The 23,737-nt window shown below is 40.7% G+C and overlaps 2 protein-coding genes across 2 annotated transcripts; one reads left to right on the top strand and one right to left on the bottom strand.

The window, feature by feature from the left end:
- Window positions 1–2,778: 2,778 nt before the first annotated feature.
- grik6 (glutamate receptor, ionotropic, kainate 6) lies at window positions 2,779–8,706 on the top strand. The gene is made up of 10 exons (XM_085274387.1): window positions 2,779–2,862; window positions 2,984–3,073; window positions 5,865–5,896; window positions 5,982–6,161; window positions 6,315–6,538; window positions 6,701–6,798; window positions 6,905–7,122; window positions 7,206–7,425; window positions 7,533–7,777; window positions 8,082–8,706. The coding sequence occupies exons 2-10, from the start codon at window positions 3,007–3,009 to the stop codon at window positions 8,184–8,186; spliced, it is 1,389 nt and encodes a 462-aa protein (XP_085130513.1). The 5' UTR covers window positions 2,779–2,862; window positions 2,984–3,006; the 3' UTR covers window positions 8,187–8,706.
- plch2b (phospholipase C, eta 2b) lies at window positions 8,457–19,903 on the bottom strand. The gene is made up of 21 exons (XM_085274386.1): window positions 19,253–19,903; window positions 18,169–18,315; window positions 17,446–17,689; window positions 17,201–17,330; window positions 15,527–15,697; window positions 15,127–15,220; window positions 14,798–15,001; window positions 14,582–14,702; window positions 14,319–14,490; window positions 13,059–13,178; window positions 12,888–12,971; window positions 12,708–12,805; window positions 12,527–12,615; window positions 12,229–12,414; window positions 12,026–12,133; window positions 11,799–11,923; window positions 11,621–11,705; window positions 11,384–11,530; window positions 10,111–10,190; window positions 8,941–10,021; window positions 8,457–8,853 (listed from the first exon to the last, which is right to left on the bottom strand). The coding sequence occupies exons 1-21, from the start codon at window positions 19,602–19,604 to the stop codon at window positions 8,846–8,848; spliced, it is 3,846 nt and encodes a 1,281-aa protein (XP_085130512.1). The 5' UTR covers window positions 19,605–19,903; the 3' UTR covers window positions 8,457–8,845.
- Between the last annotated feature and the right edge of the window lie 3,834 nt (window positions 19,904–23,737).

The following is a 23,737-nucleotide window of genomic DNA, read 5'->3' as shown; positions in this document are numbered from 1 at the left end:
TTTGTGTGCTTCTGTTATAGCCACTTCCTGTTTTCTGTTGGTTATCACAGTTGCTATAGTGAGATTTTTTTTCTTCATTTGCTTCCTGTCTTTGTTTTTGATCTTTTTTGCCATCCTCATCAGTTTCCCCTGCCATCATCTTCTTAATTCTTTGTGTGCCCCCAATCGGTTTCCCAGTTTTTACCAATTGCTCATTTTCTTTGCTGGTGTTCCTCATGCCATCTCAATTTTTGGTTGGTTTACTTTGTTGGACCTCTTCACTACCAGCATCCCGCAGCTAGCCCCTTTTATTCATTTCAGTAAATACCCTTAAACATCAAATCCTCACACCCCACTCTTAGATTGGGCACTTTCCCTAAACTTTCTGACCTTACATCCTCCTTCTGATGCCACATTTCATTTTATTCATACAAATTATTGATGCTGCCATCAGCTGAGTGGACAAAACCCAATTCTATAAGCATGATTACAGCTAAAATTTTGATCTTCTGGTCCTGGATTTGAATCCAGTCTAGGCAGCTTGTATGTTTTCAGTGTGTCTGAGTGGGTTTTTTTTTCTTTCCCATGTACTTTGGCTTCCTCCCACAACTTAAAAGCATGCATCGGGCTAGTTTTATTGGTGATTCTTATCAGACTGTAGGCTTGAATAGTTGTCTATGTATTAGTCTATGTAAAATGGGGAAAAGTTGTCTCGGTATAAGAAGGAAACAAATCCTAATAGCACTCTGGAGAAAACCACCACACTCACAGGAAATAAGCAATACATTTTTTTCTTTTCATAGCAGACTACTGCACTGGGAGTGCAATTCCGGTCCACAGTCCATGGCCTAAGAACATGGTCTGAGTTTTCAGCTTGGTCATAGACAGGAAAAGATGGTCACTCAACGAAATAAGCAGTCAATCATATGTTAATTTTGTAGCTTCCTAAAAGAGTTTCCACCCACCTTCCACTTAAAAAAGCTTTGAAAGTGGCATTCCCAGGACTTGATGTAGAAACTCACTCCCACCAACACAATCTCTTGGTCTTAGTGCTTCCATCAGGTTGGTCACCTACTAATTGTGCAGTAGGCTTTTCCTCCTTTGACTCTCATAATACATAAGTTGCTAGCATCAGTTCCCAGTCCAGTTTTTTCTTAAAAACTCCACATATTCCCTTAAAAATGGATCTTCCTTCCACTAAAAAAGAACCGGCCAGTCCAGGGTAAAACCATTTGCAATAAAGGTGTGCTTTTTCCCATACAACTAATTCAACCAGCTCCTCATGTGATCTCCAGCACCTTTGTTTCCTGCCTCTCCACACCAGAGTTTCCCCCTTTCTGTCCTCATCGAAAAGGGCTCCAAACCCACACTAACAGTATTCAACTTCAAATAGCTGGCAGCTAGACAAGAGGGGAACCTCCCACGTGGATGTGGCTAAAGTCCACACATCAAATAAATAAATAAAAACATGCAAAAGAAGAAGAATAGTCCTAAGCCAATAGCTGGCAGAAGATCCTCATAATGATTCCACTGTGCCACATTCTACAATGTTACAACATTAGCCCTGCAACAGAAGAGTGACCTGTAGATGGTTTAGTGGGACAGGTTTTTAGGAAAAGGTAGTTCAATCATATTTCAGTCCTGCTTAAATCAGCAATGATTTATTTACTTTATTACTTTAATTTATTACTCTTTCTGCATAAGATGAAAGATGAGATAGATTGATTATATAATCACTGGCTTACTCACTTCTTTAGGTCTGTTCTACATTTTGAAGCTACAAGACACCCACTGAAAACACACATACATACTGATTCAATAGAAGAACAAATTCATATAGACAGTTTAGCATCATTCCTTTATTTATTTATTTATTTTTAACATCATGTGTATTTATTAAGTAACCAGTTCCTACTGCAAAACTGAAAAAAATAATTGCAGTTCGGCTGCTAGGAAGCCTCTTAGTTCATATTTTAATAAATGTTTTAAGACTGTGTACATTTTCAGAATTCAGATTCATTTGGGTGTAAATAAAACTTTAACTTCTTGGTTTTCCATTAATAATTAAACCATACTGTAAGAAACATGCAGTCAATCAGAAATACAAACCTGAAGAGGGGGAACAGGTCAAACACTGGTTTTAGAGCTGCAAGGAAAAAACAGTCTCTCACTCCATATTACCTTTAGCACTGTTTCATTTGCACTATTTCAAAGGCTTTCTTAGCAATTTGACACTTCACAGAGCTTCAGATGTCTCTCCAAGGGCAGTGAACACTGTCCAATAAAGCCTTGTTTATGTTCTCTGAGAGAGAACGTTATTTTATCTTCTTTCTGTGTACTGCAACCCTTTGATCGACATGGTCTCATTTCACCAGAGAGTGTAACACTGCAAAAAGTCATATTTTGACTCTTTCCCCACTGAGTGTTTTGTGTTTTGTGCATATGTAACATCAGCATCTCCAATAACCAGTCAAATATGCCCTAGCTTTCGCTCTTTCTACAATTACTTTTACGATGAGAGAAATCTTGCTTCAAATGCCCAGCATGCAATTTAAGTATCATGCAACTTATGGGGGCTCAGCTTAACTATAATGCAACCTCCTGTGAATCGGATTATGTTTATTTGCATAATCTGTTTAGTCATCATTAGAATGAATCACATTTTAATTCACACTGGAAGCTATATGTTTGAACATTATGCTGCTTGTCTCCACCCCCTTAAAATAATTACTCCACATTCTCCACCCACAAAGTCTTGGTTGGCTATCTCTTGTTTCACTGCAATCTGAAAAACGCCAGTTCACAGTGAATCACAGTCGAGCGCTGGCTACTGTCAGGGTCAGTTCGAAGCTGACGTGCTGTCAAATCCTGGACTCTTTTCAGGTTAGTTTTTAAGCTTTTTTATTGCTTTGATTGCTTTGTTTTTTGCTTTTGTGTTATAAAGTTGATGCATCTCTTCTATGCATGCTCCTTAAACTACTACTACTCTCCTAATAATTTGTAGGTTGCAAGTCTAGATTAAGAGAGATGATGCTGCTTGGATTGTTTTTGCTGTCCTTTGGATTTCTCCTGGACAGGGGCACATGTACTGCAAGTAAGAGACTGTTTATTTATTTAGATCACATCTATGCATAAAAGATAAGAATGGATGGATGGATGGATGGATGGATGGATGGATGGATGGACATCAATCCATCTATCCATCCATCTATCCATCCATCTATCCATCCATCCAACAATGTTGTTGATGGATGGATGGATGGAGAGATGGATGGATGGATGGAGAGATGGATGGATGTCCGGTCCTCCATCTCTCCATCCATCCATCCATCCATCCATCCATCCATCCATCCCTCAACAACAACATTGTGTTTGTTAAGTTTGCTTCTACAGACTGATACGTTACAGTTTGACCCGGTCACTGCATTTGTAATCCAGAGTGGTGGCAGCTTGCTTTCTTTCTTTGCCAAATTCCTCATGTTTCCTCCCCAGTAATTGGTAGAAAATGATCATGGTTGACAGCAAACAAATACATAAACTGTCAGCCTTGCTGAATATCAAAGTGTTGCACTACATCCTGTCCAAGAAAGCTAGCCAGCGGACACAAAAAACGATAATAAATCAAGTCCATGGAGCAAACAATGACCCTGTCTGTAAGAGTGGCCAAAAACTGACAGGGGCTTTAAGAGCTTGTGTTGGTGTCATCTCTTGAAAAGGAGGATCTGATGGTTGTCAGGGTCACCCTGTGGTGACGGATCCCCTAGGCCTTGGCCTGAATTGAGGCTTTTGATGCTCTTTGACTGCCCTCCCATCTCACAGCGCCATAGCATTGTAATTCTTTGGAATAACACACTGCTCTAAATAGATTGTGGACACTTTTCAAGTAGGCGAGCAGAGCCGCCAGATCTCCAGGATACCGGAAACCACTTGAGCTCAAAAAGTCAGTAGATGGACCCCAAATTTCACCTCAGGGACGTCTCTGTGTGTTAAAGTCTGAAGATGAAAAGCTGCACAAAGGAGTTTTTGATTCTTCTAAATTTAGTTTGGACTCCAACTATGAAAACATCTGTGATGGTAAAAGCATACAAGGACTTGTTTTTAACTTATTCTTCCCATTGTGTCTTTCTAATCTTTGAGCTTTTATAAACATGTAAAAATGTGAATATTTGTTAGTACAGCTTACAGACATAAAAGAAAGTAAACTCTGTGTCAATTGTATGGTTTTTTATATCAGGGCATTTTCAGGAAACACAAAAAATATCTACTGTACTCTATTGCAGGTTTTAAAATGAAGTAAATCCAGCCAAAGTTAGGCAGATGGCCTCACATTTGTCTCTAGAATACTTTGATATAGAGAAGATTTTGTGGTCCACTCAGTGAGTGGGAGGTGCCCAGGGCCTGTGGCTGCAAAACAATCCCAAATCATCAACTTCCACCACCATGTTTCACAGTTGATATGAGGTGTTGACCAAAAACAGTAAACCAGGTGCAGATCTACTGTGTTTGGTTTTGTGCATTATGGCAAAACATCACATGGACAAAGGTTTGGCTACACCCAGGACAGGTTGTTAGCCTGTTGCAAAGGTAACACACAAAGAGAGAGAAACATTTACACAAATACAATATACACATTGTTACAACCTGCATAATATTATGTTGGTCCCTCTTCTGCTGCCAAAACAGCCTTTATCTGTCAAGGCATGGACTCCACTAGGCCCCTGAAGGTTTGCTGTGGTATATGGCACCAAGATTTTAGCAACAGAGCCTATAAGTCCTGTAAGTTGTGAGATGGGGCCTCCGTGGATCAGACTTGTTTGTCAAGTGCATCTGCAGGAATTTAAACCACTCTTGGTTTAAATTAACTCATTTTTTTGTTGTTGTGGCAGGCCACATTATCCTGCTGAAACAGACCACAGCCATCAGGGAGTACTGTTTCCATGAAAGGGTGTACATGATCTGCAACAATACTTAGGTTGGTGATAGGTGTTAAACATCCACATGGATGGTGGAACCCAAGGTTTCCCAGCAGATCATTGCCCAAACCATTACCCTGCTTCCTTCTAGTGATGCACATGCAGCCGGCCAGCTTTGTGATTAAGAGAAAACATGATTTGTCAGACTAGGCCACCTTCTTCCATCACTCTGTGGTCCAGTTCAGATGCTCACATGCCCATTGTTCATGGTTTTGCCAGTGGACAGGGATCAGCAAGGAAACCTTGACTGGTCTGCAGCTATGCAGTCCCGTACCGAACCAAGTGTAATGGACTGTGTATTCTGACACCTTTCTATCAGGAGCAGCATTAACATTTTTCAGCAATTTCAGCGATAGTAGCTTGTCTGTTGTATCAGACCACATGGGTCAACCAATGAGCCTATGATGCTGCTGGTTCATCACTGTTTCTTCTTTGGACCACTTTTGACAGATATTGACAACTACAGACCGGGAACAACCCACAAGACCTGCAGTTCTGATGATGCTCTGACTCAGTTGTCTACCATCCAAATTTGCCCCCGTCAGACTAACTCAAATCCTTGTGGCCATTTTTCCTGCTTCTAACACATAAACTTTGAGAACAAAATATTCAATTGCTCCCTAATATATCCCACCTACCAACAGGTGCCAGCATGCAGTGATAATCAGTGTTATTCCTGATTGGTACACATATTATAGGACATTTTCAAACATAAACAGAGACCTGGGGATGCGTGTGCTAAAAATGTGCAGATTTTTTGAGTAGATTTAAAAAATATTTGACAGTAAATAAAATACATGACACTCCAAATAATGTCCCATAAAAATCAGAAAACAGCTGTTATGTAGGTGTGCTGTGGTTTTTAAAATTCATGGAATCGCTGATCTAATTATTTTTGTCTCTCAACAACAGTGCAGTCAGAGCTCAGAATCACAACAATAAAGGTACCTAATCTGGCTTTGCATATCTTTGTGAATACAAAATTAAGTGTGAAATAAATCCCACTGACTTTCACATCGATTCTTTCAGCAAGAGCCGTATGTGATGTCCAAAGGTGCTCAGCTGGAAGGCTTTTGCGTGGACCTGCTCTCTGAAGTAGCCAAGAAAGTGGGCTTCAAGTACAAAGTGCAGCTGGTGAAAGATGGCGCGTATGGTAGACAGGAAGAGAGCGGGAACTGGAACGGGATGGTTGGAGAGGTGGTGAGAGGGGTGAGCAGCAAAGCACTCTCAAAAGAAGAAGTGAATATGTGGTGTTTTTGAAAAAAAAAATCAACATGACTTTAAACCTAACTATGTTAAGAAGTTCCAATAAAGTATCCACATTATATATCCAAACTAGCCAAATATATTTTTATCCTACAGGAAGCAGACCTCGCTATTGCTCCACTGACTCTCACTGCAGCTCGGGAGAAAGCTGTGGGAATGACCAAACCATTCATGCAGACGGGAATCAGTATTCTGCTGAGGAAGGACATTTCAGAGGATGCAGGCTTCTTTGATTTCCTTTCCCCTTTCTCAGCACAGACCTGGGTTGGCATACTCATTGCCTATCTGGGGACGGCTGCTTGCATCTTCATAGTTGCCAGGTTGGTCATGAAAGCAGTTCTTTAAAGTGATTATTATGATTCATTTAATAATGATTGATTTAAGTTCTTGAGGGTTTTGAGGTTATATCTGTATTCCTTCGGGCAGTGGGTTACTCTGAGTGCTGTCTCATTAACAATTAACACCTTTGATCCAAATTGCAGACTCAGCCCTTCTGAGTGGAGTCAGCCTCAGAGTGAGAAAAACACGTTCGGTCTCCTCCACAGCCTTTGGTACACAGCTGGAGCTCTGACTCTTCAAGGTTAATGGCAAATCCAGACACCACCTAATCCGATAAGCATCTGAACAACAAACAAGTGAACATCTCTCCCTTTTGTGGCATTTGTTGAGCCTTTTTTGTGTTTCAGGTGCCGGCCCTCATCCCAAAGCCCTTTCGGGGCGTGTCATCTGCAGCAGTTGGTGGTTATTTAGCGTTGTCCTCTTGGCTTGCTATTTCTCCAACCTCAGCTCCACTAAGACCCCAGAGTCCTCTCACCTGATGGTGAAAGGGTTTGAGGACTTGGCCAATCAGGATGTGATTGAATATGGCTGCCTGGCTGGCTCTTCCACACTTGCTTTCTTTAAGGTGAGTACTGCAGCCCTAAAGTGTCTAGTTCAGCTGGAATTAGAGAGCTTTTCTCTCTAAGCTATTCTTTTTTCTTCATTTAGAATTCAAACAACCCAGTGTACCGCAGAATCTATGAGCACATGGAGCGGACAAAGAGTTTTGTGTCGAGTATGGATGAAGGCATTCGACGTGCAAAAGAGGGCAACTACGCCTTCATTGGAGAGTCTGTTTCTCTGGACTTAGCCGTAGCGCGTTACTGTGAACTAGTCCGGGCGCATGAAGTCGTTGGCATGAGGGGATACAGCATTGCTGCTGCTCTTGGTGAGGTTATTTATTTTTAAACTCTAATTAAACAGTTAAGTTTAGATGAAAGATGGTAAAATCAAATTCAGCACATAACCCAAAACTATCATTTTTTTTCCTCAAAGGTTCTCCAATCATAAAGAACCTCAGTGTGGCAATCCTACAGCTAAGTGAGGCAGGGGAGCTGGCTTACTTGCGAAGCAAGTGGTGGGCAAGCAGCTGCATAGCAGACAAGGGCAAGGTGTCAGCTGTGCAGCCGCATAACCTCAAGGGGATATTTCTGGTGCTTTCCCTCGGCCTTGGGCTGGGAACAATTGTGGCTGTCCTGGAGCTGACCTTCAAGAGTCGCAGGCGTGCAGCAGAGCACAAGGTACGCGCAAGGTTGTCGCAACTTACATGTCTCAAGTGAAACAGTGTGTGTGTGTGTTTATTCTTTAAGATTTTAAATTAATTGATGATTTTTTTTGGCTGCGGCAGTTCTTCTGCCATTAGAAGATTGTTTTTTTATTGGTTGCAATTTGAAGCAACATTGTCATTTATTACATGGATTTTAGAAAATACAGATGACTGGGATGCCTACCCATCCATTCATCTGTATTTGCATTAAACTAATAGGTGGAATAAAGTGTTTTTGTTGCACTGGTGTTAATCTTGATTGCATGTCCATCCCACAGAAGACATGTTGCTCTGTACTGACTGAGGAGCTGAGTCTGCGCTTGAGGACCAGCAGTGGGAACAGATCCCAGGAAAATGTAGATAAAGACAAGGAAAAGGCATAGAAGCCTTTGGAAGATTCAACTACTATGAAATGTTTAGTTTTTAGAGCTTTTTATGTTTGATTTAATTATTGTTTTCCATTTGGCTTGATAACACTTGATAACTTTGTTCAAAGAATTTACAGAAATATTAACTCAGTAGACTGTAAACCTTATTATTTACCTTATTATTTACATTTGAACTAAAATGTAAAAAAAAGTCCAACTTTTTCAGATATATAAATTACTGATTTTTCAGTACAACTGCTACTCTTTCAATGAAAAATCAAACACTTCAGTATAAAAAAACGTTTTTAATTTCAGTTTACACTTGTAAACTCAACATTTTGCTAACAAACTGTGCACATGTTTACTTTCTAGGTTTACTGCTTGCAACTCTGCATCATGTATTTTGTACACTTGGCAGTGGCATCATGTGACTTCAGCAATTTCTTTTTAAAAACTACTTCATGCATAAAAACTGGGATGATTGTAAACATTTCAGCAAGATTAGAAAAGAAATAAAAAAAAACATCTAACAGTGTTTTAATGCTTTGCGTCGTCCATCATTCTAGAAAGAAAAGCTACATATCTGACACATATCACTCCACCATCACCATCATTCCTCTTTTTTCTTGTTGTTGATCCTTTTCTTTTTTCAGGACGACCTTGATCTCTTCCTGTCACAAATCTAAAAATCACAAAAACAGTAAAGAACAAAAAGCCACTTAGCTTTTGTAATCAAACTTCTTTTCATTCTTTTGCAAATGTGACTCACCATCTAGAAAAAGCGGTGATTTACAGCGGATCTCCCTCATCTTCTGGTCAAAGAGGGCCTTCATCTCTCTCTGCAGTGTCCCTTCGTGTTGCTCTGACCCAGTTGATGAGGGCGGGGGCACAAAGTCTAGGCTGTCGGTGCTGCTGTCGCTGCTGCTGCTGGACGTGGTGTCCAACAGGCAGAGACCGTTGGGTATGCGTCTCACAGGGTTGCTGTAGCTGCTGTAGTTTTGAGCTCCGCGCGTCTGACAGTGGAAAGTAGGCTTTCGGTTCAGCATCGGTGTCTGAGCAGAGGTAGTCTGTTTTCGAGGGCAACTGCGTGAGCGGCCCTTTGTCCTTATTGGGGTGGATGGCCAGGGGGTCACGGGAGCTTCTAAAGTCCGTCTAACCCTTGCAGGGGATGATGGAGGGACAAGAGGAGAAGGTTTGGCTTCTGGCTGTGGCACGAGTGGAGGCTGAGGGACTGTGTCGGTCTGACTCTGAGCTTCTGGCAGTGGCTCAGACTCTGTGGCAATGTCATTGCCTGGTTTTGATTCTGGTGGTAATTCCTCAGGTGGTTCAGGCTGCCCTGACTCTATCTGCTGCCCAGCACAGTTGGACTGTTGTAATTCACTGGGGTCATTTTCCAGCTCCTCTTGAATTACTGGATTTTGGCTGTCTGGAGCAGGACTGTCAGGAGAAGAAGTCTGGGAAGAGGTCTCAAGGTCAAAGCTTTCAGCTATCACGCAGGGAGCAACCCCAGTGTGCTGGGAGTCAGTGGAAGACATCCGGCTAAAGATCCCTCTCTTTGTCTCTTGTGGTTCAAGAATTTTAACTCTGTGAGCTCGCCTGACAGGTTCACTCAGGGCCCCTTTGTGGATGGCAGCCTTGGCTGCGGGCCCTTGAACCAGATGAGACGTTTCCCCACTCCTGCTGTCCTGAGAGATGGTGTCCAGATCTTTGCGGAAGTACAAAGCACGTCCATCTTCTGAAGACTGGACAGAAAAATCTAGAGATGGCTGCCTTTGATGGCTCTTCATATGCTTCTGGGCTGCTTTTTGGATGTGTTTCCTAGCTGCTTGCACAGCATTTGCTGGTTTGATCTGTCACACAAAGGAAATCAGAAATCATAAGATAGAGTTGTCAGGTGAAGATGATCTTAGATCTGTAAGTGTATTTTATAATGCCATACCTTTCCTGCCATGTCAATAATAGCGACATGAACAAAGATCGATGATTCTGCCATTTCCTCCAGGTAGACATGGCGGTAACCTGCGAACAAGCACACAAACAAACAACAGGAAAAAAATTATTTAGATTTGAAATCTTTTATTTGGCATCTGTACACTTACACTGGGTTTGGATATGTAGGACATCTTGTGGAGAGCTTAGAGTCAGAGACAAATGAATGCCAACATAAAAAATGCGCACGGAGCTAAAGTCAAGACCAGAGTTATCTTAGTTTTGTTTATGAATTAGTTTTTGTTTTTTCTGTTTTCACTTTTTGCTTTCAGTTTAGTTTAGTTTAAAATAGTCTCAGGGTTTGTTTGCTCACTTCAGTTTAGTTTTCACTGGTTTCAATCTTAGTTTTAGTCGTTATTAATTATTGTTGTATTGTGGAGAGCATAAGTCAGAGGAAATTTATATTATAGGAAAATCAGCACAGGTATTACAATAAAAGCACAGAACATTTTGAAAGCAGTTGAAGTATTTTAGACATCCAGTCTCAATAAATACATCAAAGTCTCATGAGACAAGTTTTCATAATATTTCCACCAAATTAAAAAACGCTCCAACTCAAGATATTTGCTCTATTTTTATTTTACTCTAGTTAGATTTTCAAGTCCACAAAATTACTTCAGAATTTTTTTTGTGGAAAGGACAATATGTCAGGTAATTTCAAGTATAAAAACAGTATTTCCTGTATTAGGAAAGAAGCTGCTGTGGAAGCGTGTGAGATCAGACCGTCCGCTCTGCTGCCTCTGATGGTTTATGCTGATTGTTTTGGTCTGAGGGGGGTGTGATCTGGACTGGATGATGACAATGTGTTGTGCTCTTTTCTTGCACCGTTGTGTGTATATGTATATAAGTCCACTGATGGAAGCTCAGTCCTTATATTCTTTCACTTTTTTAACACGTAAGGACTCAAAACAAATCTGCAACACTGGCAAAGATAAACAATCAAATTCATAAAGTTTTGCTCAATCGCTTTAGCACGTTTCTCATATTTTTGATGTTCTGAAGATGCATTTCCCAAATGCCTCATAGTTAAAACAAAACACTAATGATACTCTGCAGAAAGTGGGAAGTTGTCCTAAATCTTTAATTTATTTGTAAAAATGAAGTTTTTGCAACACTGAAAAATTAATAACCTTTCAAAAGGCAACAATTTTAACAGAATAAAGGAGTATCCTTTCAGAAGTATAACTTCTGGAACCAAGCAAACAAGTGTACAGGTACTCCACCTGGCATCATGCTGGTAAAAGCTACAGTCCTCTGTCCAATGAAGTCTCTTCCAATAGGATCGTGATCCCACACCTGGAATCGCACCAGGGCGATTTGAGGCATTTGAATGTTGAAGACGAGGGTTTCCTCCCACATTGGGTTGAAACCTGAAAGAAAGGAATGTCACCAAGACTGAGAAACACAAAGTCAGCTTGGCTCGGAGTGATTTAAACTGCAACGTGGAGCTTCACACGTACCGTTATCATGCACTACTCTAGTCTGCTGCTTGGAGCAGTCAACAGGTAGGCCGATGATCTCGACTTCAACAAAGGGATCAATTATCTAAAAAAAGTCCAAGAAAAACTTGACTTTAGTGTTAAAAACGTATTTTTTGTTGAACTCTTTGACTTTATATCTACTGTATTTTGACCTGACCTCTCCTCTGTCCCCAAACATGGAGTCTTTGGGTTTAGGAAGTTGCTGTCCACTAAAGATCTTCAGCACTAACTGAGTTTTTCTGTGTCCTGGCAGGGGCTCCTCCAACACTGGGTTAAAGGCACCTTATGAAAAGCAATAGTATTTATTAGGTGCTGATCCAGGATTCATTGCTCTTCACTTTGTAATCTGCAGAAATCTACTAAGTGTGAGTGAACACCACGTACCTTTACACATGCACTTGGGCTTCAGAATATATCCACAGTTTCCATTGCTCGAGAACTTGGCTTGGTTCAGTTCAAGCATGCGACCTTCTGTTTGATAATTCATAGCAACTAAGATGAAACAGCAACGTGACAACAAGTTAACAAGTTAACAACAAACAGTATCACATAACGCTAGTATTGAGTTTTAGTGACACTTTTGTTACCCATATGGCATCCTGAGTTCCAGTATGATTGTGGGTTGAAGTTGCTTGAGTCCACTCTGTAGTTGGACGGATAGACTCTTAGAAGCTGGCGCTGGTTGAAACGCACCAGCTCACCCGGTTTAAGCTGTAAGATCTGGTTCATTACTGTCTCATCCAGGGATGATACCTGCCAACTGCTCATGAATGCTGCCAAAAAGAAAATTAAAATGTATGAGACACTCACTCTGAAAAGTTTCTATGAGTTGGGATGTGCTTAGTGAAAACAAAAATGCAGGCAAAGGTTTCTAGTTGGATTTACCTTGTGTTTCTATGTCATGCACACGGACAGATTTTGTGTATTTGACCAGATCAGAGAGAGCTCGGGAGAGCCTCATTGTTTTCCTTTTTCTACGGAGACAGAGGGAATCATATACGTGTAATCCCAGATATGATAACGTTTAGATTGTCAGCTGTTTTTGACATTTAGTAACAGGTCTTACTTAGGATGGTAAACAATTTGTGTCCTCTCCCTGCTGCTGCTGTAGTCTGATTCACCATCAGACATGGCCTTGTTTTTCACTCGTATTCTCTTTTTTCTCTGAAAGAAAAAAAAATCTAATATTTTAAGTCAAAGTCACCCAAACGGAAAGCTGTCAGATATTGGTTTTATATCAGCTGACCTTTCTTTTGAAGCTTCTCATGATTGATCTCCCAAATCGTCTCTTCTTCTTAGGCTGATTAGTAGAGTTAACGCTATTCCCATCCTGAAAAGTTCAAATTGCAATCTTACTATATTTACCTTCTTTCTTACTTACTTTGTTTCTTTCTTTCTGTTTAAATGTTTCATTTGCCTGTGGGTTATCATCGTCATCATCGTCATCATCGTCCTCTTCTTCCTCATTTCCAGTGTCTTCATCAGACACATCACCCTCCTCCACATCAGGATCAAGGTTTGCTGGCAGCTTCTTCCCCTAAAAACAGAAAATTAACAATCGCCTTGTGTGTGTGTGTGTGTGTGTGTGTGTGTGTGTGTGTGTGTGTGTGTGTGTGTAATAATATACATATAATCATTTATTTTGTAAACTGCCAAGGATCTGCCAAGGACAATGATAGAGAAAGCACAAAGCTGCACTCTTTCTACTTGCTGTGTGCAGTTTGTAACCTACACAAGTACTGTGTGGGTTACACATCACTGCATGAGGGATAGTGATTGCAACAGACTGGACAGGGTTTACATTTACACCTTCGTGTTGTGTTGACAGACTTTGTTACAGAAAAGAAAAAAGACAGTTTTCAGCATTGTGTCTCACAAAGGGAAATGAACACACCTCAACATCTGCAGAGTCACATTCCTGAGATGTAATGTGAATGAGAGTCTGTGGCCTCACAGGCGCTAAAAGTTACATCATTGTAAATTGTTTTTGAGCTAAACGTGAACAGTATTGCTTAATTTCAAATTTCACCAGCCATTTCATTAGGTACACCTTGCTGGTCCTGGGTTTAACCCTCCTTTTTCCTTCATAGCTGCCTTAACTCTTAACTCCATGGTGCTAGAAACATTCCTCTGAGATTTTGGTCCTTATTCTGATGCTCAAGCCCAAAATTTGACAAGAAAATATACCCAGACTATAGCAACACCACACCAGACTGAACTGTTGACACAAGACGGTGAGGTAATGAGGATTGTCCACGTTTGGCAAACCCATGTGAACTTTAGTTTCAGTTTCCTGTTCTCGTCTAAAGGGAGTGGCACCTGGTGTGGTCTTCTGTTGCTGTAGCCCATCTGCTTTAAGGTTCAACACGTTGCACGATCAGAGATGCTCGTCTGCATTCCTTGGTTGTGATGATTAAATATTTGGTTTAAAGTTAACTTCCTATCAGCTCAGTGAGGTATTTTGTCAGCTGGTTCATCCACTTTGCATGTCATAACTACAATGAGATGATACTTGGAAGCGACTACCTACTGTAGTCAGGTGACGTCTGAATAGCATATAGGTGTGTGTGTGTGCGCGCGTGCGTGTGTGTGTGCGCGCGCGTGTGTGTGCTTGTGCGCGCGCGTGTGTGTGCTTGTGTGTGATTGTGATTGTGTGTGTGGGTAAAAACAACTCTACCTTGACCAAAATCTTTCCTTTCAGGATCTCAGGGGATGGCAGCTTTTTGCATTCATGCACGCTGACATTGCTCAGATCCAGTTTGTCCTGCAGCACCTCTCTCAGATATTTAGCCATCTTTTTCTGCTGAGGCACAGTGCAGTGGTTCTCTATGGACAGGATCACGGGATACCTGGCAGTGAGGTGACAATAACTGAATGACTGCGCAGGTGCACCAGCTCGACAAAATTGTAATCAGCACCAGGAATAAAAAAAAATCTTACTGTGATTTTGTGAAGGCATATTTGTCAATTGTTTCAATTACATCTTTGAAGAGAATTTTGGATGTCAAGGTATAACCATGATGGACAATGGGCTCTCCATCTGGTCCATCCCAGCAGTCCACTAAGAGAGGGGGAAAGAGCTGACAACCATTTGTAATCTTATAAAAAATCACACACTGAAATAACAGCTCAGGTTCTTGTTGTGTCGGCTCTTACCCTCCACACAGCGACAGCCTGCCTGCAGGACGTAGGCATACATTTCCACTCTAGACTGAGAGAGCAGCTGGTCTCCTGTCAGGTAGGTGTTGTGAGACGTGGCAATGAAGTAGTTGGTTAGAGGCTGCGTCATGTCCTGGTTTACCTGATTGTGCTCAGGGTTGAAGATATCGCCTGCAGGACTCCGCATGTAGTTGGTGAAACCTAAAGGAAGAGAGTTGTTGGAGCAGCTATTTTATTTGCAGACTGAAAATTAAATCTGGTTTGACTGACATGTGATAATAACGACGTTTCACCGGCCACAGGCACTTTGAGCAAGGCCTACATACCATCAATACCCAGTACCATACGCTGGAGGTTCTCAGGACACGGCTCAAACTTGGCCACTATGTCCACTAGATGCTCTCTGTTTAGGCCTCGCATCTACAAATAGAACACAATGAACTGTTTTTATCTTATTGGATCCAAAAGTTAAAAGCTTTTTGAAAACTGCTATTAGCAATAATTTAATTCAATCTTTTAAAGCACTTTATTGCTTGTTATATCTCAATTTCATGACTTCACGTTTGTCTCTTGCACTGCAGTGATTGGTTAAAATACATTTTAGCTTCTTCTTAGACACCATCACTGATGTCAATCTGATACACTTAAAATACATTTCAAGGAGAGGTAAAAATGGGGATAAATAGTATCAAACAGATGATTGTGATTGGTTTGACTTTTGACTACCTTCTGTTCATTTTCCAGAAAGCGTGCAAGGTCATGGAGATCCAGGACTTCTTTCTGATTGCTGTAGGAGATCAGAATCAGGTAGAGGTCTCTGCGTGTGGAAATCATCTTGTAGAATGAACAAAATTCATCAAAGCCGAGAGAGCCCTGGTTCTCGTCCGTGTCTGCTTCCTGCAGATAGTGGCGAAAACATTTTATGATGTCTGTCTCTCTCTCAGTACCTTCTGAATGATATATCTGTCAGCATCAAAACAGAGCTCATTCACAGGTGGGGGAGGGGAGGACGGGCAGTGAGCTACTGCAACTAAAGCAATATTGCGATACAACAAAGGCCATCTGTGACAACCATATGGGCTTCCGGTGATAGCCTTTTCCACCGTTCCAACAAAAACACTGAATGCACATATTTGTCTGCTGGCTCCATCTGTAGCATTTTATGCTTCTCTGTATATAATCATGGGATGATGGGAAGCATGGGAAGATCACAGGGAGAGTCTGCTTAAGGATTTTACATATTTTTTTATTGGTTAATACACTTTCCAATCTGGTTTCTTTAGGCTGCCCCAGAGTGCAGGATTTGTGTCCTGTCATATTTTCTGGGTTTGAAACATTTTACTAGATTTACTAGCTGTCATATTTTTTCTTGCTCTATTTATTTATTTTAGCCATTTTAGTTGCACGGTTTGGCTCTGCAAGTATTGGTATACTTGTTTTGTGCAGATTTAACTACTGACATGGTCCTCTGAGGAGGAATCGTGCTATCTCTGGTGATGCTTTTGCTTTGTCGCTACCACGAAAGGTGTGGTGTTAAATGTCTCGACAGTGACTGTGAGTTTTTCTCAGAATGTGGGACTTGCCTTCTTACTGGAAACAGACAATGACATTACCAGAAGAGAGACATACACACCTATGTAGTCTCTCACTTTATTTATTAAACAAAATTAGTCCATATCATTAAAAAAGTAGTGACCCTGAGTTTATGAATATGGAAGCTATTGTGCTAACTTTGCACGTGTAAAAATTCAACTTGGATCTCTTTTTATTTTAAGTGAGTTAAAAAAAAATAGTTTGGCGCAGTAGGAGGACTTCTTCTGGTTCTGAAGGGCATCATGTCAGAAACACTTTAAGCTACTGAACCTACTGAATAATTTGCCATGAAAATTTGTTCTGATATATACATTTCCCTTCCCTTAGGATCAGTTATTATCAATGAGAATACACGCATGCCAACAAGACAAAGGCAGCGACTATGACAGTGGCAGCAATGCTCGTGCTCAATAAAGATGAGGCTTGTTACTACATATCATTGACAAATAAACTCAGGTAAAGCTATCATTCAAGTAACCAACATGTTGTAGTTTAAAATTATATGAAACATGTCTGCACTCAAAAAATATTTACGCCCTAAATGTGAACTTTTGTTATGTAAGTTTGTTATATAAGTACAGTGTAAAACGCTAAATTTTATCACATCTAGGCAAATAAATTTGACTTGATTGGTATACATTCAGTTTTCACCAGGCATTTTTTCCTTAATGATTCATTGTTTGAATAAGTTAACCTTTGACCTTATATGTTTCAGGTCAAAGAATCACTTTTTGAGTGTAGGGGAGCAGAGGGCAAGTGTCAATTAGAGGTTACATTCATGTTAAGTCTGTCAAGTTTAAGTCTTACCTGAAACATCGCCCTGACTTTCTGCTTGGGTAAATTCACATTGAGCTTGTGGAGCAGCTGGTGAACTTCTCCGATGCTCAGGGTGCCATCTCCATTTTTATCTGCCTCAGAGAAAGTCTGCTGTAACCACGTTCAGCTGCAGTTAAGGCTGAACCATACGCTAAACAATCAGTTTACCAAATATAAAGTGATGTATTTGTGCCTATAAACCATGTTGAATAGTTGTGTGGGCGGATAAAGGATATTGATCACGGGTGCGCTGCCTCCGAGCCAAACTATCTTCATCACTGATACCAGCCATGAGGTATTTCAGCCCAGTGATCCAAGTGCGGGTCTCCTCTGCGTTGGTGGAGACCAGGTCCAGGGACTTCACACGGTCCCCGTAGTAAATACTGAAGCAGCAGTTTGGGTCGAAACGGTTGTCTGCGTAACGCCTGAAGACCTCTGACTTTTTCCCCTCACACACCTCATGAATGGAATCAATAGTTACTGAAAAACAAAAACAGAGAGGTCATTCATGTCTCTGCAGCATTGAAAATAAATAAATTATAAACAATAATATGCAGTATTGTGCAAAAACCTCCATTTCATTATAAATCTTGCCAGGAAAATGATTTATTGAACCATGTGCAAACATACAAATGTCCCAACGCCCAACAATACAACAGTTTATCAGATGTAAAACATGTCAGCTTTTTAAAGAGCTGAAATCCAACTCTTCTGGTAAATTTGCCATCAACCAAAAGAAACTTTGCCGAACTAACAGGAGTTATAACTGATGGTCCAAACCAAATATTCATCAAAACAGCTTTTTGTGGCTTTTCCTCAGCTGAAGGGCCACGCCTAAAATGTGGTTTCTTTAAGACATCATAATCAGTAAATACAAATATGAACTTTGAGCTGAATTCAATTCTCATGCAATACGAATAGTCCCGAGTGATCGTCCACACCAAAAGCTGGTCACTCACTTTTGGCCTTGTCATGTTTTCTGGAGGGTCGCCATCGGATGCAGGATTTGTGCTCGTCCAGGTAAAAGAATCGCACCAGTCCTTTCTTCTTCCCCTTCATTTTGGTTAACTGAGTGCCAGTTTGCATGGTGCACATACACCTCTCCACTACAGGACAACACAAGAAACAAATTTATCAAAGGCTTCTTTAGTCAAGATTGTCAGAAATCCACTGCGATTAATTTATGGACAGCACCACAGGGTGCCCAAAGATATCAAATGTTCAGTTTAATAATAAAATCTTGCTATGTTGGGACCGTGCATGCTGAGGTTATGAGTAAAAATATCATGTTGGTGCCATACTTACACCACCACCAAGTCAAAAGAGCCTTACTGTTGTCATTGACTGAGAATGTTTGTAACTTATGAAATCCTACACCACATTATTTTGTGTTGGGAAGTATCATGAGCTCAAAGGGATGATTAGAGGTTTACTATCAAGCATTACTTCGTGAGATTACAGGCTGAGTTACACCATGAAAATACACAAACTACTTATTGTCTAAAAAGAAACGCCTGTGCCTACAGTCAGATGCGTCACAGTGCTCTACAGTGTCTCTTCTGACTTTCCTTCAGTGACTTTCCATGAAATCTTTAATGGTGTGTGCGCCCACAGTAAGTATACTGGGAAAGCGTTTAACAGAACCACTTTTTTCTCCTAACAATGAAGTCATTATCAGGTCACCAGTTTATGTGTTGTGTGCGAGTAACCTTTGTTTGTAATCTGAAGCTCAGGTGCATGTGACGCAACCTGGCACACCATTCAGGCTAATCCTAAAGGATTGTCCACTGTCCATATGCCCATTATCTGCTTCACTGCTTCCCTAATTTGTTATACGTGCGAGCTCCTTGTTTTGAAGGCCATTCGCGACAACACGTCACGGCAAATGTTTTAAATTTACAACACCCGGAATAAAAATGTCCAGTAAAACTTTTCCCTCTTCCCTCTCAGTGTGGTGCAGACAGCAAGCACCTCTGCTAAACAGGCTGCTGAGCTTCTGTGATTATTTAAGTATTATTTAGTGATCAGTTGACTTAATATTACCTATCTGACCCAGTCTCCATTTAGGCTGTGCAACCACACTTCCACCAATCCAGAAGAATTCCTCTGCGAGTCGAGAAACAGATGCTTTCTGCCAAAGTTTTGGGGAGCTCATAATAGATGGAGTGGGGGAATTCAGTCGGCTGGAGCCAGGGTTTGCCTGATGAGTGGAGGCTTTAGCCGGAGACGGTGAAAACACTCCTGATGACAGAGATCCCAAGGACTGAAAGGTTGTCTTCTTAGGAGGCAGAGAGGACAGTGGTGGAGTTCCACTGTGTCCGGGAGACTGTGGTGCCATCGCAGAGCTGATGTTCATCCCTGAGTTGTACATTTGGGTCCAGCTCTCCTGGCCCATCCACACCACGAGAACCCACCTTCTTCCTCCCCACTCTGTTGGACTCTTCAGACGGGTTTCTTTGTAACGCGGGTCAGCATATCCTCATCTTGTAGTTAAAGCATTCCTACATGGGAGCAAGGACCGACATTCCCACCCTGGAAGCTCATTCCTTGACATTGTTTGTCTGGGTTTCCAGTGTAGTGACCATCAAGTGTTCTTCTATGAATGTTTTCATGCAGAGAGGGCTCTCAGATTGGAAGAAGTGTGCACCTTGTTTGTGTCAGTAAATCTTCCTGAAGCTGTAATCCCGGAGTGAGGCTTCAGCCTTGCTTTCATAGAGGGATTTTCCAGTAAGCCTCTGAAGGAAGACAGTGGGACACGGTGGCTGCACATTTTATTTTAACCATACCTATGAGAGTCAAAGTTATTACAGAATATGGACATTAAAGTAGATTTCATAACCATGTTTATGACACACAGTATTAGGCTTTACCACTAGAGCCATTAAGGTTTTAAGAAGCTTGAAGTATCGTCATACTGTGTGCAGTGATTTCCCCCTAGAGGCAAAAGTCTGACATAGAGCAGACGCTTCTCGAATGGCAGGTGAAGCTGTCAAACCAATGTGTGAAATTTTTCACAATATTTTTACTTGTACACAAGAGAAAGGGTCTAGCTATCTGCAAATGTTTCAGAAGCTTAATACAAATTCTACAATTGGTTTACAGTTATTGGTTGTGTCTTTGTGCTTCTTAAAAAATAAATCAAAGTACAAATAAACATGTAGCAGCCTTCTCAGATAAACATTCCTGGAGGCAACAATTCTGCCTTGGAAGAAGAAGAGATGTAAGGATGTGTGTAGGTGTAGAATGCAGAGGGTGGATGTGGTGCACATTGTGGTTCTGGCTTTGCTGCATTGCAAGGGAGAGAATCAGGCGTCCTTTTGGACACCAGTTCTTACTGGTGTCCAAAAGGACAGAAGCAACAGGCTGTTCAGTGTTGCAGCGCTGTTTTCTTACCACAGTTCATGTTCTTGGTATTGATGGTCTCCATGGTAATGTTCTGTGCAGTGTAAAAGTTTTGTGAGATCATGGCAGGACAAATAAAATAGTTTATTTGCACTTGTCATAAGAATAATTGAACGTGAAACCACACAATAGCAGTTAGTCAGCCACAGAAAGGCTTTCATTCTGAGAAAATGGCTAAATATTTTGACCACTCATGCTTACACAATGTCAAAGGAACCTGGCAATAACTCATTCAGTGACATTAGAAAAAGCTCATGCATCCAGCAGAACTGTGGTGTTTTGCTAAACGCATGAGCTGCTTTGGGAAATGCATCAACACTTCGAGGAACATCGAAACTGTGTTGAGAAATATTCTAAAGCAACTGAGAAAAGCTGTGATAGGAAACGTGGACATTTTCACGTTTTCTCAATTGCTTCTGAGTATTTTTGAAACCTTTTTTAAGGTTGCACTACGGAAGATACATTTCTAAAAACGCGCATGCAGGGAAACACATTTGAGTCAAAATAAAAGCTTTGTGTCAATGAATGGCTTCTGTACTGCTGTGGTGTATCAGGGTGGATGCTCTTCAGGTGTTTATTTTACTGGGTTTTACATTCTACTTTGTATGGCAAAAGAACTCCTTTCATTTGCATGTTACGTGAGCGGGACAAAAAGCATGCTAATGGGGGAAGAACTACAGCGTGTGCTTTTGCCATCCTCCTTTATTCTGTTGTCTCCCCCTTGATTCACGACCACGCATTCTCTTCTTCACCCATGGACTCTTGAAAGATGTTGTCTTCTCATGCGCCTCCATATTTACAAAGCGTTGTAACTCTCAGGCTCTATGATTATGTTGTATACAGTATGTGTGGACTAAATGGAGTTTTATGCATTTATGATTTTTCTACGTTCAGTGGGCACTTTGGTAGGTACACTAGTTCACTAGTTCCAAGCTGGACCACCTTTTTCCTTGAGAAACTGCCTTCATTGCACAGATTTAACAAGGTGCTGGAAACATTCATCATATGAATCTCCCCTTCTACCACATCCCAAAGGGGCTCTATTAGATTAGGTTCTGGTGATTGTGGAGGACATTTGAGTACGTTGAACTCACTGTTATGATCAAGAAATCAGTTTAACAAGATCTGAGTTTTTGACACAGTGCGTTATCCTGCTGGAAGCAGCCATCAGGGGATGAGTGCACTGTGGTCATAAAGTGATTTATGTGATCATCATTTGTTATAATGAAACAAACAATTCAGTTTTATTTATATACACAACAACAGCGCTACAATAATACACAGAAAACACTACTCAATTACACCACTCCCAGCAGCATGTACCTTTAAATACAAGGTAAAATGGATCAATGTTTTCATGTTGTTTCAGCCAAATTTGGACGCCACCATTTAAGTGTTGAAGCAGAAATCAGGACTCATCAGACCAGGCGACATTTTTCCACTCTGAGGATGTTTAAGTTATAGCCTCAGTATCCCATTTTTAGCTGACAGGAGTAGCAACCAGTGTGGCCTTCTGCTGATGTAGCACATCTGCTTCACGTTTCAACGTGCTGTGCATTCAGAGATGCTCTCTTTCATACCTTGCTTGTAACAAGAGCACTTAGAAACAGTCGGCCATTCCCCTCTAACCTCAGGCATCAACAAAGCATTTTCTCCCAGAGAACTGCTGCTCCCTGGATATTGTTTCTTTTTCCATTCTCTGTAAACCCTAGAGATGGTTAAGGATGGAAAATCCTAGTAGCTCGTCAGCTTCTGAAATACTTAGACCAGCATGTCTGGCCATGTTTGAAATCAGTTAAATCGCCTTTCTTCCCCATCCCGATGCTTCATTTTAACATCAGCAGGTCAAATTGACCACATCTACATGCTGAAATGCATTAGGTTGATTAGCTGATTAGATATTGGTATTAATGAAGAGCTGAACAGGTGTACTGAATGAACAGCGAGCACTTTACTTTAATATTTTAAATGTTAGATTTTTACCATAAAACTCTTACATGCACATAACTTTTATGTGTGAGGCTGATGGGAATTACTTCAGTTTTGCTGCTATTTGCTGGAACAAAAAAAAAAAAAAAAAAAACCTTCCACAGAGCAGAGCAAGACTAATGGCTTCTAGTCATTATCTTCATCCTCTGGGAAACGCAATAATCTCTATAAATTTATTTTCAGTCTGGAACAAATATGTGGACGCTGCAGACGGACGGACAAAGGTTCCCAAAGTGGCTAAAAGTAAAACCACACACAACAACACACGAATCTTTAACGGTGAGAAAAAACAAAGTTCTCAGAAGAAGGAATGATTTAGATTTTAATGGGTATTATACAAGTCATCCGAAGGAAAAAGGAAACACTGAAACAAGAGGCGAATGAAACCCCAGTTCCAAACCAAAACTACAACAATATCAGCTAACAAAATGGATAGTGCTATTACACTGTACCCAACAAATACTGAGCAAGGGTATCATTATAATAAGACATAAAAGTGTTTTCTTCTCTAAAACATATGAGACCACCTAAAGTTTAAACCAGGAGAAGGTGTCATTTCTACTCTACCTGATGATGGAGCCGGAGGTGCAAAGAATTAAAATCCATTTTTCAGTTTTTTGGTCTGTAATGTATTTTATATATATATATATATATATATATATATATATATATATATATATATATATATATATATATATATCATCAAATAGCAAAGCGCTTTTTAGAAAAAAGATCAACAATCAACAGAGAAATGGTAATATTCTGTCCATGGGTCAAACCCACAAAACTACAGAAGTTCACAAAACAAAAAGAGTGGTTTAAAATAAAAAGAGTCCGTCTGTTCTGGTGAATGCCCCGTGATTGCAATGATGCTCAGGGATCAGCAACAAAGAAACTGCAGTTTACAAATCCAAATATAGTCTATTTTTGGTTTCAAGTAAGAGCAAAAAATAATATTCATAATCAATCAATTTAAGTCTGGAGCAAGCAAACATACCATACCATACCATACCGATATCTTATTTACATTATAATTGTATTTACATCAGGGGATACTGAGGGAAAGTATTTAAATTTAAAGTCCATGTTTAACTTGTTATTTGAAAAATGTAACAGGGAATACGATGCACAATGCAA

The sequence above is a fragment of the Mchenga conophoros genome, linkage group LG5, assembly GCF_057382185.1.
Source record: "Mchenga conophoros isolate Kocher_MC1m ecotype Shallow Benthic linkage group LG5, M_conophoros_male_GT1.1, whole genome shotgun sequence".
Taxonomy (NCBI): Eukaryota; Metazoa; Chordata; class Actinopteri; order Cichliformes; family Cichlidae; genus Mchenga; species Mchenga conophoros.
This window is presented reverse-complemented; position numbering and strand designations above follow the sequence as displayed.

Bases quoted from the DNA above. Each gene is read 5' to 3' on its own strand.
- grik6 (XM_085274387.1), top strand. From the start codon at position 3,007: ATGATGCTGCTTGGATTGTTTTTGCTGTCCTTTGGATTTCTCCTGGAC. The intron at 6,162-6,314 runs GTGAGCAGCAAA...TTTATCCTACAG, and splicing joins TTGGAGAGGTGGTGAGAGGG to GAAGCAGACCTCGCTATTGC. The intron at 7,123-7,205 runs GTGAGTACTGCA...TTCTTCATTTAG, and splicing joins CCACACTTGCTTTCTTTAAG to AATTCAAACAACCCAGTGTA.
- plch2b (XM_085274386.1), bottom strand. From the start codon at position 19,604: ATGGGCCAGGAGAGCTGGACCCAAATGTACAACTCAGGGATGAACATC. The intron at 17,331-17,445 runs ATATCCTTTATC...CTGCAGCTGAAC, and splicing joins AGGCAGCGCACCCGTGATCA to GTGGTTACAGCAGACTTTCT. The intron at 12,134-12,228 runs GTAACAAAAGTG...GTTTCATCTTAG, and splicing joins GAACTCAGGATGCCATATGG to TTGCTATGAATTATCAAACA.